We start from the raw sequence: 12,553 nt of genomic DNA, 5'->3' as shown, positions 1-12,553 counted from the left end.
TTTCTTAGACACTCTTAAAGCATGATTTCAAATAAAGTAGAAAGAGTCTGGGCTGATGAGTATTAAATAGTCACCACGATAAAGCTTTTAGCTTTTCAGATCTTGGCACATGCAGTACTAGTAAGTGGCATTTTCTTCTCTAGCTTCAGTGCTGATGGTATTAGTTTTGTGTCTTTTAAATCTAGAAGGAGGGAAGGTTTATCCTTTTGCTTTGGGATACAAAAGGTAGGTCCCAAGTCCCTGTCCCTTCTCATTTGCTAAGGAGGTTTGGCACCCTGTGTGATCTGATACGTGCCAGTGTGATCATGTCCCTGAGGCCACTGTGTCTTCACAGCAGCTAAGTACTGTCAGGTCACTTGGGGAGAGAAGCAGTAACAGTTACTGAATATCTGTGCACCTCTGGGACATCTGTGAGATGAAAGCTCTTTCACATACACGGTTTGCAAGAAATATGACCTTTATTTGCTATTTGGAGTGGAGTGGAATCAGGACTTGAGTAACCAGTGTAACAGGATTATTAAAAATAATATTTTGGTATAGAATTTTTAATTCATTTAGTTCCAGTGGTTTAAAAATAAATTTTAGGTCAGGCCTAAAATCATGCCTGTAATCTTAGCACTTTGGGAGGCCAGAGCAGGAGAATTGGTTGAGGTCAAGAGTTCAAGACCAACCGGGAAAATGTAGCAAGACTCCATCTCTACAAAAAATTAAAAACTAGCCAAGTACAGTGGCACATTCCAGTGATCCTAGCTGCTCAGGAGGCTGAGGTGGTAGGATTGCTTGAGCTTGGGAGGTTGAGGCTGCAGTGAGCTGCGGTAGCACCACTGCACTCCAGCCTGGGAAACAGAGCAAGACCCTGTCTCAAATACATAAAATAAAAATAAAATTTAAAAATAATTAGTATGCAGATGTCTTTTCAGCAATATTAAGGGATAAAAAATGAACTGCCATAGATACTCATGCAGGTACACATTAAAATGTTGGTCAGTTGAAAAGAATAATTCATTCACTTTTAAAAGATAAAGTCATGACCAAAGTACCAAATTAGAATTCAAGGAGATTTCCTAGCTCCCCAAGGTATCCAAGTAATAAATGATTCTGACTGGGCATGATGGCATGTGCCTGTAGTTCCAGCTATTCAGGAGGCTAAGGAAGGATCCTTTGAGCCCAGGAGTTCTGGGCTGTGGTGTGCTGTTGTTCAGTTGTCTACAATACGCTTTACTTCCTGGGTTCAGGGGACCACCAAGTTGCCTAAGAAGGGGTGAACCGGCACAAGGCAGAAACTCCCATTAAAACAGGTTAAAACCCCCATGCTGATCAGTAATGAGATTGCACCTGTGAATAGCCACTGCACTTCAGCCTGGGCAACATAGTGAAACCCCACCTGTAAAAAAAATAAAAAATAAATGATTCTATATGGATTTTTAATTATGTAATTTTTTAATTTGATTATGGAAATGTTCAGTAACATATCAAAAATAAGGAACCCACATATTTTACACTTTTTTAGCCCTTTTTCTTCTTTGCTGTATTTAAAGCGAACCCCAGATAGCGTATCATTTCACCAGTGCATACTTCAGTGTAAATCTCCTCAAAATGTGTCATTTTGTCCCATAACCACAGAGCCATTATCACGCCTCATCTGTTCCTTACTTGGAGGAAGGTTCTTGTTGGATTGAAGCACAAAGTTGGGGACTGGCTATGCTCATGGCTCTGGAGGAGCGCATCTGCAGCACCAGGGAGGCACTTGTTCCTTCTGATGGCTTCCTTTGTCTGGCAGTCAGAAAGAAAAGGATGTATAAAGGGAACTTTAAAACAGTCATATAACCCTTTGCTTTCTCACCTAAAAACACCACAGTGTTTTTTTGTTTTGTGTTGTTTTGAGACAGAGTCTCGCTCTATCGCCCAGGCTGGAGTGCAGTGGCGCAATCTCAGCTCACTGCAGCCTCCACCTCCGGGTTCAAGTGAGTCTCCTGCCTCAGCCTCCTGAGTATCTGGAATTACAGGTGCGCACCACCACACTCGCTGATTTTTGTATTTTTAGTAGAGACAGGGTTTCACTGTGTTGGCCAGGCTGGTTTTGAACTCCTGACCTCGTGATCTGCCCACCTTGGCCTCCCAAAGTGCTGGGATTATAGGCGTGAGCCACTGTGCCCAGCCTACAGTTTTATAATGAAAAGTAATTTACCGATATTTGATGTATGAATGTCAACTAACACATAGAAGAGGGCTATTCTTTGATGGAAAAAAAGTCAAACTTCACAAAGCAAAAGTCATATTTCATTATTTGCAAGGAGTTTTCTGTTTGCCCTAAGAAAACATTTTCCTCTGCTGTCCCTTTAAGGCTGGCCGTAAGCACAATTCAGCCTCAACAACTGCCCCTCCCAGAGCAGCTCTCACTCCCTCACAGAGCCGCTCTCTCTTCCTCCCTAAACAGTTCCCACCTCCTCCTAGAGCACCTCTCTCCCTCCACCTACCCAGAGCTGCAGAGCAGCCCTTACCTCCTTCCAGGAGCCTGCTGGTTTTGAATTCTGATGCACCTAGTCCTTTAAGATTGTGATTATAGGCACTGTGTCGATTTTAGTTTCCCTGCAAAGACTTAAAAGTTATTGTGCTCAATACAAGAAAAAAACATGGTAATCTCTCACAAGCTCCTGTACTAGAGTGTTTTTAAAAAAAATCTGGCCTGGCGTGGTGGCTCACACCTGTTAATTCCAGCACTTTAGGAGACCAAGGCAGGCGGATCACAGGAGCCCAGGAGTTCGAGACCAGCCAGGGCAACCTGGCCAAACCTTGTCTCTACAAAAAAAACCCAAAAATTATCTGGGTGTGGGGGCATGCATGTAGTCTTAGCTACTGGGGAGGCTGAGGTGGTAGGACTGCCCGAGCCCTGGAGGTTGAGGCTACAGTGAGCTGTGATTATGCCACTGCACTCCAGCCTGGATGACAGAGTGAGACCGTGTCTCAAAAAAACAACAAAAAATCCACAAACCCACTGAAGTATAACCTCAGTGGTCAGCTCCTACGCTGAAAACCCTTGCTAGTGACTGGTGAGTGTGCCGTAAGTAGGTTAACAGGCTGGGAGAGTGGAGCTGCTGCTCGTAGCTCGTAGGGGCTCAGCTTTGCAGTGAGATTTAGTTTAAACCAACGCCATAAGTGATCCTTTTTCTTCCCTCCCATCAGATCTGCACTTTTTAGTAGTGTGTGTACTACGTAAGGGAAGCCCATCTTTATTTTAAGCCCTGAACTAAACATATATAGGAATGGTTCTTGTCAAAATCCACAAGGAGGCCGGCCAGGAATCACAGTTAGGAGAATAAATTGCTCAGTAAAGAAGTTGGGAGACAGCCTCCCACCCTTCAGGGCTATCTTTATCCAGCGATTGATACTGGTTCGTTTTTAGTTATTTCTTTTTGCATGTATTTGAGAAATTCTGTTGAGCACTTTGTGGAATAAAATACATTTCTTTAGCAGAAACAGGTGCAGCTACTGTGTTTGTACTTTTTCATTTTGTCAGTGTTTTGTCTGACTGACACGACTCTCTGGACTCAGGTGATTGATGAATCACCAGATAGAACACTCAGTATTGATGAATTATAATATATGCTAAATAAAAATATTTCTTGAGATTTACATTGAATAGGCCAGGCATAATGGCTCATGACTATAATCCCAGCACTTTGGGAGGCTAACGCGGGTGGATCACCTAAGGTCAAGAGTTCAAGACCAGCCCAGACAATGTGGTGAAACCTTGTCTTTACTAAAATATAAAATTAGCTGGGTGTGATAGTGCACAGTTGTAATCCCAGCTACTGGGGAGGCGGAGGCAGGAGAATTGCTTGAACCTGGAATGCAGAGGTTGCAGTGAGCCGAGATCGCACCACTGCACTCTAGCCTAGTGACAAGAATGAAACTCCATCCCATCTGACAAAGGGCTGATATCCAGAATCTACAAAGAAGTAAAACAAATTTACAAGAAAAAAGCCCATTCAAAAGTGGGCGAAGGATATGAACAGACACTTTACAAAAGAAGACATACATGAGGCCAGCAAACATGTGAAAAAAATGCTCATCATCACTGGTCATTAGATAAATGCAAATCAAAACTACATTGAGGTACCATCTCACACCAGTTAAAATGGCGATCATTAAAAAATCTGGAGACAACAGATGCTGGAGAGGATGTGGAGAAATAGGAACACTTTTACACTATTGGTGGGATTGTAAATTAGTTCAACCATTGTGGAAGACAGTGTGGCGATTCCTCAAGGACCTAGAAATAGAAATTCCATTTGACCCAGCAATCCCATTACCGGGTATATGTCCAAAGGATTATAAATTGTTCTACTATAAGGACACATGCACACGAATGTTCATTGCAGCACTGTTTACAATAGCAAAGACCTGGAACCAACCCAAATGCCCATCGATGATATAGACTGGACAAGGAAAATGTGGCACATATACACCATGGAATACTATGCAGCCATCAAAAACGATGAGTTCATGTCCTTTGTAGGAACATGGATGAACCTGGAAACCATCATTCTCAGCAAACTGACACAGAACAGAAAATCAAACACCGCAGTTCTCACTCATAGGCGGGTGTTGAACAATGAGAACACATGGACACAGGGAGGGGAGCATCACACACTGGGGTCTGTTGGGGGGAAATAGGGGAGGGACAGTGCAGGGTGGGGAGTTGAGGAGAGCTAGCATGGGGAGAAATGCCAGATATAGGTAATGGGGAGGAAGGCAGCAAATCACACTGCCATGAGTATACCTATGCAACAATCTTGCATGTTCTTCACATGTACCCCAAAACCCAAAATGCAATTTAAAAAAAATTTACTTTGAATAGATTAGATTAAGAATAAAAGATGAGAGGAGTTTATTCATATATGCTAGCTCTTGTTACCTTCTTAAAGTTATATATATCTTGTTATATGCACCTTTTTTGAGATGGAGTCTCACTGTCGCCAGGCTGGAGTGTGCAACCTCTGCCTCCTAGGTTCAAGCAATCCTCCTGCCTCAGCCTCCCAAGTAGCTGGGATTACAGTCGGGTGCCCAGCTAATTTTTGTATTTTTGGTAGAGATGGAGTTTCACCATGTTGACCAGGATGGTCTCGATCTCATGACCTCATGATCTGCCCACCTCTGCCTCCCAAAGTATTGCGATTACAGGCATCAGCCACTGCACCCGGCCTATATACACCTTCATAAAATCTGTTTCTTGTTACTGCAATGTTAGATTTTCTTCATATATCTTTATCAATACCACAGCATGATGATGGCCTTGGTTTTGACGCAGGGACCTTGCCTAAATGCCAGCATTTAGCCAGATGATGAAATACAAAATTGATCTTCCTAGGGTTCCACATGGCATTGCTGCTCTACAGCCCCTGCCCTTGGCATCGATTATGTCCTCGTATGTTTTAGGAAGGGTGAGATGTGCTGTTTCACATGTGTTCACCACCAAGACAAAGGCTGGCTTCTGCATCACACTCTGATCAGACCTCTCTGAGCCCTCTTCTCAGCTGAGCTCAACCTTGGCCTCTAAAAATTGCAGACTCCCAGCATAAATGGTTTCATCCACACCATCTTTTCCGTTCCCACACACACATCCCGGAACACACACTGCATAGTTTCTAACAACTCAAGGCTGTGTCCTAAGGATGACTGCCCAGCCCTTACGTTCCTGCCTGGGAAAGAGGCTGCCAAGAGAATCAGCTGTTTGATAGGGCCCATCTCCCAGGCTTTGTGAGAGAGCAGGGGCCTGATTTGGATAAGCTCCAGTTAGTACAGCCAGAGAGCCTAATCGTGTTGACAGCCCCCTTCCTGCTTTTCATTTATTTCTGCTTCCCTCACTCCTGCCTATGCCTCCATCCTCCTCCCTCATTCTCCCTGCTGCAGCAGTTATTATGGATTAAATTTTGTCCTTCCTGCATTAGCTCATGTCCAGCTTGGCTTGTCATTGGCACAGGTCACAAGTGCTGTTGGGTCTGCTCGCACCACCATTCCCCAGCTGCCACTAGTAGCACAGATCAGCAAATCCTTTTCTCTCAGCTCGTTTGTTGAGAAGTTTGTCAGTAGCCATGGGAAGAAATTACTATTTTCATCATGTTTAGAAATATGTATTTTGAAGAGTTGTAAAATTTTGAAATGGGAAGGGATTTGAGGCTGACACTTGGGAGGCAGAATGATGAACCTTACTAAGGTGCTAGGACTCAAAGTGGGACGAGCCGCATTAGCTGACCCCCAGGCCCGAATTCTTTGCAGAGGAAAGGATGTTTCCCCAACATGCTCGGACTACATACCAACAGGCCAAGCAGATTCCAGCATCACTTGGGATCCTCTGCTCAAAGTACACATGCACCTTCCTACGCCTCTTGGTGATTGGCTATCCTGGGCAGTTATGCTTTACTGCAAAGAGCCGATACAGGGCTATATTCCTGAAGCATGCCTTTCTTCCTCATTCAATGTGTATTTCGATGTATTTTTAATAATATATTCATATGGTATAAAATTCTAAATGTTCTACGGGCCATATGATGAAAAGGCCCCTCCTCCTATTCCCAAGCTGACCAGAGGTGACATGTTTCCAGTTACTTGTGTACCATTCTGGAGATACTCTAGTTAAATGCCTTTTTTTTTTTTTTTTTGAGATGGAGTTTTGCTCTTATTCCACAGGCTGGAGTGCAATGGCACAATCTCTGCTCACTGCAACCTTCGCCTCCCGGGTTCAAACAATTCTCCTGCCTCAGCCTCCTGAGTAGCTGGGATTACAGACATCCACCACCATGCCCGGCTACTTTTTATATTTTTAGTAGAGACAGGGTTTCACCATGTCGGCCAGGCTGGTTTTGAACTCCTGACCTCAAATGATCCGCCAGCCTTGGCCTCCCAAAGTGTTGGGATTACAGGCATGAGCCACCATGCCTCGCCTTAAATACATTTCTTATTAGTCCTGTAGTCTGACTATTCTCTAACCCCAGAAATTGATACATGGGTACATCTTAGAAGGGTGAATAAACTTAAAAATGGAGCTCGAAAGATTTGGAAAATATTTTGGTAATGGGAATCATTTAACATTAAATTTGAGACCAGAGGCAGAATATCTCCTGCTCTGAAAGTCTTTAGATGTGAGAGAGTCTCTCGTCTTAATAGGTTAGTTTACAAGTGGTCTTTTCTTCAGTGAAGAGATGACTTCAAAATTACATGTTTAGTCTGACAATACAGATTTAGGAGTGATTATTATAGTCAACTGTGAAATTACATTTCATGTTTAAAAAAAAAAACAGGAAATATTCTGTTAATCAACTGAGCAGTTCTGTCATTTACAACTGTCTGATTTCAGTGACTGTTTCTTTAGTTGCAAAATATTCAGGTCTGGCCTTGAAGCATATCTGAAGGCCAGTGTTCTAAAACCCAACAGGGAGGTCTTAACATTTTTTTATTTTACTTTAACTGCATCTCAGGACAAAAAGGGTCCTTCCAAAGAAAAAGAGGGGCATCATGGCTGTTTTTTCATTTCTCTGTCTGCAGCTACACATGCAAGCCACCAGTGCTGTTGAAGTCACTAAGAGGGATTTGTAATCAGTTTTTTAATGTATTCCCCCAGCCTTCAATCATAAAAGCAAGTAAGTGGGGAAAAGTCACCTCCTTCAGGAACTAGTTCCAGTGCTACAAATTAAACTCTATTACACAAGCATGAACATTTTTGGAGGCATGTATTATTGAAGTTGACATTTCCCAACATGGTTTTAGTCAACAATTTAGTGTGTAGAGTCCAAAGATAAAGGTACTGACAAGATACCACTGCTTCCAAAATAAAAATCTTTTGAATGATTTTATATCCTCTCTTCTCCCCCTTTGGTTGTGGCTTGGTTTATTTTAAACTACTGATAATAATTGTGTTTATTTTTAAATAATTGCATCTAACAATAGTTTAGAAGCGAGTACATTGAAATGAAGAGATTGTATGTGGATATCATAATTGCATTGCTTCGTGTGTGTCAAAATCTCAGTCACACAGGCCGGAGTGCATTGGTGCAATCATGGCTCACTGCAGCCTCGAACTCCTAGGCTCCAGCAATCCTCCCGCCTTAGCCTCCCCAGTAGCTAGGACTACAGGTGCTCACCACCATGCCCTGATACATTTTTTTGTTGTTTTTTGTAAAGGACAGGATCTCACTTTATTGGCCAGGCTGGCTCAAACTCCTTGCTTCAAGTGATCCTCTCATCTCGGCTTTGCAAAGTGCTAGGATTATAGGTGTGAGCCATGGTGCCTGGCAGTGTTGCTATTAGAAACTGCCCTGCAGTGAGTATATTCAAGGCTGCAAAGTATGGCCTGACCCATATGTCCCTGCTGCTTGTTTGTCCTGGAGTATGCATTACAGAGGAAACATTGGCCTTGTCCATACCTGAAGCCTACACTTCATCAGAGGAAACGGCAGGAAAATATGGGACAGAAATGTATGTGATCCATCCTTGAAAGTGTCTTGAGGGGTAGTTTTATGGGAGAATTGGTTTATAGTTTAAACAAGAAAGGAAGGAAATTGCTCCTTCATTTATAGGAAAAGTTGGGCAAAGATTTGGGCAGAAATTTATTTATAGTCATTGAGTCACTCAGTGAGTGAGAACCTGGGAGTGCAGACCTGCCCTTGAGATGCTTGTGGTTTACTGGGAGACAGGCATGCAAAACCAGAGCCAAGTTCAGAGTTCTGTGGGGGCCATGGTTAGAGCAAGATTAATTCTGTGTGGTGGGGCCCAGAAGCCTTCACACATGATGTCTGGGCACCTGCTGTGAACCAGATGGTGTACTAGACATTGGAGATAAAGCACAGGCCTCAGTCCTTGCTTGACAGACTCTGGTGATGTGTGTGTTGCTCAGGAAAGGATTCAGTGATGCCTTTCATCTTGGACATGTTGACACTGAGGGGCTTTGGCACATCTCGGGGAGATATCAGGAACGCAGTCGTATGTGAGAGTCTGGGGCTCAGGACAGAGAGGCCTGGGCAGGGAGTCAGCTATGAATGCTTACAGTCAGGCTGTAGGCATGATTGTGGTTTTCTAGAAAGAAGAGGGCCTAGAGCCAAACCTGGGGAGCACTAGCACAGAGAATTCTAGAAACAGGAGCACCAGCCCACTCAGAACACATTTATTACTTGACCAGAATTAAGGAGCAGAAGCAGCAGAGATTGATGTGCTTGCCATATATGTATTCATTATTATTAGACTCTCAGTGTTGTTCTTCTGAAGTCCTTTGCTCACATAAGCTTTATCTCATTAAAAGTGATTAGGCATGAAAAGAACTTGTAATGGAAAAGATTTTTGAAAATCTGATTTCATGTTTTATGACTGTTCTTCGGTTATCTGTGACATACTCATTCCAAAACAGAGTGACTTCCTCGATCATTGCTTGACAACTGAACTGTCAGTGCTGCTTTTCCCATTGTTTCTGATCTTAATAGTGTTTTGTCTTCCTGTAGGAGCTATAGTTGGAATGAATTAGTGGTAGGGAATCTGGGGCCTGCCCTTTTGTTCTGTTTTGCTTTAATGTGACACTAAACTCTGATAACTTAATCAGTCCTTTATTCAGGAATTATATGAATGTTCTTTCGTCTGTCCCTTCTTCTCTAAAATGGAAAAATGAGTTTTAATTCAACAGACCTTTCAATGCAGAGGCATTTCCTCCCTTTTTGCAAATAGTCTCGTGTGTTGTATACCGTGACAGGGCCTAACGAGGTACTGGTAAGCAAAGCTGATGTGGTTCAGATCTCAGCTTGGGCGGCTGTAACAAAATACCACAGACCGAGGGGCTTAAATAACAGACATTGATTTCTCACAACTCTGGAGGCTGGCAAGTCTAAGATCAAAGCTCAGGTCACTCAGACTTCTCTTATGTGGGCACTAATTCTATCATGGGAGCCATACCCTCCTGACCTTGTCTAAACCAAATCGTCCCCCAAAGACCTCACCTCCAATACCATCAACGTGAATTGCGGAGGTGGGGGCTGGGGGTCATAAATATTCAGTCCATAGCAGTCCATTGCCTCAAAAGCCTATAGTGTAACTAAGGGTCAGACAGAAATCAAACAATCCCACAGTAAAAGGATGAGAATAGTGATAAATGTGGCAATGAGTACAGCTGAATTAAAGTTATAAGAAGTCATTTTTCATATTTATTGTCTTTGAAAACTTCTCATCAAGCACATTAAAAACATCTGCCTCTTCCAGGGCTTCAGCAGGTCTGTGACCCGTGCTCCAGTGTCTTGAGCCCTATGCCTGTGTCACATGAAGTCTTTGTATTTGTAGACATGCCATCAGATACGTTTTTTTGTTGACACCTAAAATTTCAACTTTTTCTAAATGAATTCCATGGTGTTCCTAGTAGTTATGTCTTTCTGAAAACAGCATATAGTAATGAATTAATTCCTATCTCTGGAGGCAAATTGTTTTCACCTTTTTTTAGTGTTCATTCATTAAAATATAGATCATATTTAAAGGAATATTTGATGAACAGTTTATTCTAAAATAGCTCTGTGAACTTCCTGCAGTCAGTCTCTCAGTCATCAGTATTTATATCCTAGAATTGCCTTTTGCTGGTCACTGACTTTAATGCATTCATCTAGTGATAAATATTGATTGAATGCCTACATAGTACACAAAGCTCTGTTAGGTGCCAAGGATGTAGCTATGGACCATCTCTGCCCCCAAGGAGCTTAACATTAAGATCTCAAGCAAAAAGAAGCAAAAACGGAAAAAGCCTTAACCGGCTTGCCTTTTGGGTAAATTCTAGCCTGTCTAGTCAGGCAGCCCTGGCTTGATCACTTAAGGACTTTGTCAGCCTACTTGGCCTCTCCTGAGTTGTTTGTGTGTTTGTGAAATGGAGATAACTTGCATGATTGTTGCCATGAGATGCCGATGGATAGACATCTCACTAGAAACAAAAGATGTGAAATTTTTAATGGCAGTCAATGCAGAAACTGCAGAGACCACCACGCGAAGCAGAATATAATGCAATGTGATGCATCTCGGTCGAGGTCCTGCTGCCCAGGTCCCAAGATTCCTCTCAGGGTGCCCCACTGGTGGTGCCACTAGTGTTGTTGGTCAGTTGGCAGCAGAGAGGCAGGGGGTGTTCAGCAGCTGTGAGGTGCTCCTTTGCTGCTGTCATGGAGGGGAGCATCCAGTCTTCCTCTGCCCAGATTGTTCTTTAGCTCTGGCCATGTACCTACCTGTACTGTCCAGCATGGTCCTGAGTGTGTGCTCTGAGATGGGTGAAGCCAAGGAAGATGTCTAGGAGCAGCCCCCAGCATACTGTGGTGGCAAGCCCACCTGGGGGCCACACCAGCAATCCAAGTACCTAACTCATGGTTTTGACAGTTAATGAGGTAAAGCTTTTAGCATAATGCCTAGTGCAAAGTAAGTACTTAATATTTTAACACCACTACCACATCCTTAATTATAAATTAATACATTAATACCATTATTCTCAGTGAAGTAAAACATTAAACATTAGAAACGAAACATTGTTTCAGAGCATCTTCTTTTCCAAATATGGTTAGATAACATGCTTACATAACTGAATGTATTTTCTCTTTGGTCACACATAAACCTAAGCTTTTTCTTTTAAATTTGAGAAAATTATAACAACAAATCTCTGCTGCTGCTTCATTTTCCAGAAAAGTAAATGAGTATTTTCTTAAGCCCTCTCCTCCAATCAAAAACACAAAGCACAACCCCTACAAATAGTATAACAGTGATTTTGCTGGTATTATTTGAAAACATCCATGCAATATAATATACTCATTCTGTTAGTCACGCGTCAGTATTAGAGGACTAAAATTCTTGCAGGAATAGCCAGCAGAGGTTTTACTTAATGTTTTGGGTCACCGTACAGTTACTTAAGTAGCACTTTTTAGTTCTAAATATATATTGTCTTCCTAAAACAAGTTGAGGCAACAAGGTGTGTCAGAAACTGGCCCTTGCTGCCACTTGGTCAGAGGTCCCCGTCCTGGATTGCAGGTGCTGTTTGGCACAGCCGATGGGCAGGTGATTGTCATGGATTGCCACGGCAGGATGCTGGCCCACATCCTCCTGCACGAGTCAGACGGCGTCCTCGGCATGTCCTGGAACTACCCGATCTTCCTGGTGGAGGACAGCAGCGAGAGCGACACGGACTCGGATGACTACGCCCCTCCCCAAGGTACTCATTGGCCCTACTTTCCTTGTTGACCAGAAGGAAAGAGAAGGGCATCGGAGGGGAGTAGACCAATGCAGAGGAGGGAGGGTGAAGGGTCACCGCATCCATGGCACCGGCTTCCTGGGAAGAGCTCTCGAGCTGAAATGCAGGGTAGGACTGCCCTCATCTAGCTGTGACTGTCTCCCTGCTTTTGTCCCTTTTCTCAGAATCACTGGTCGAGTTGATTACACTTTATTGGCTTAGCTTTTCCCAGATATAAAGTGAGACACATGGCTCTTCCTGTGTCCCTGAGGTATTGTGGAGCTCAGCTGCTTAGTGACAATAGAAAGCTAAAGATGAAAAATTCTC

General features: G+C 43.1%; 1 protein-coding gene across 1 annotated transcript in view; it reads left to right on the top strand.

Moving 5' to 3' along the window:
* The window catches only part of TULP4 (TUB like protein 4), a 277,124-nt gene that overhangs the window by 206,753 nt on the left and 57,818 nt on the right, over positions 1–12,553 (top strand). The window contains 1 exon segment of the mRNA XM_032253194.1: positions 12,028–12,208. Coding sequence (XP_032109085.1) covers positions 12,028–12,208 — 181 coding nt within the window.

Source organism: Sapajus apella, unplaced genomic scaffold (genome assembly GCF_009761245.1).
Source record: "Sapajus apella isolate SASKATOON/1434 unplaced genomic scaffold, GSC_monkey_1.0 scaffold82, whole genome shotgun sequence".
NCBI classification, from domain to species: Eukaryota; Metazoa; Chordata; class Mammalia; order Primates; family Cebidae; genus Sapajus; species Sapajus apella.
This window is presented reverse-complemented; position numbering and strand designations above follow the sequence as displayed.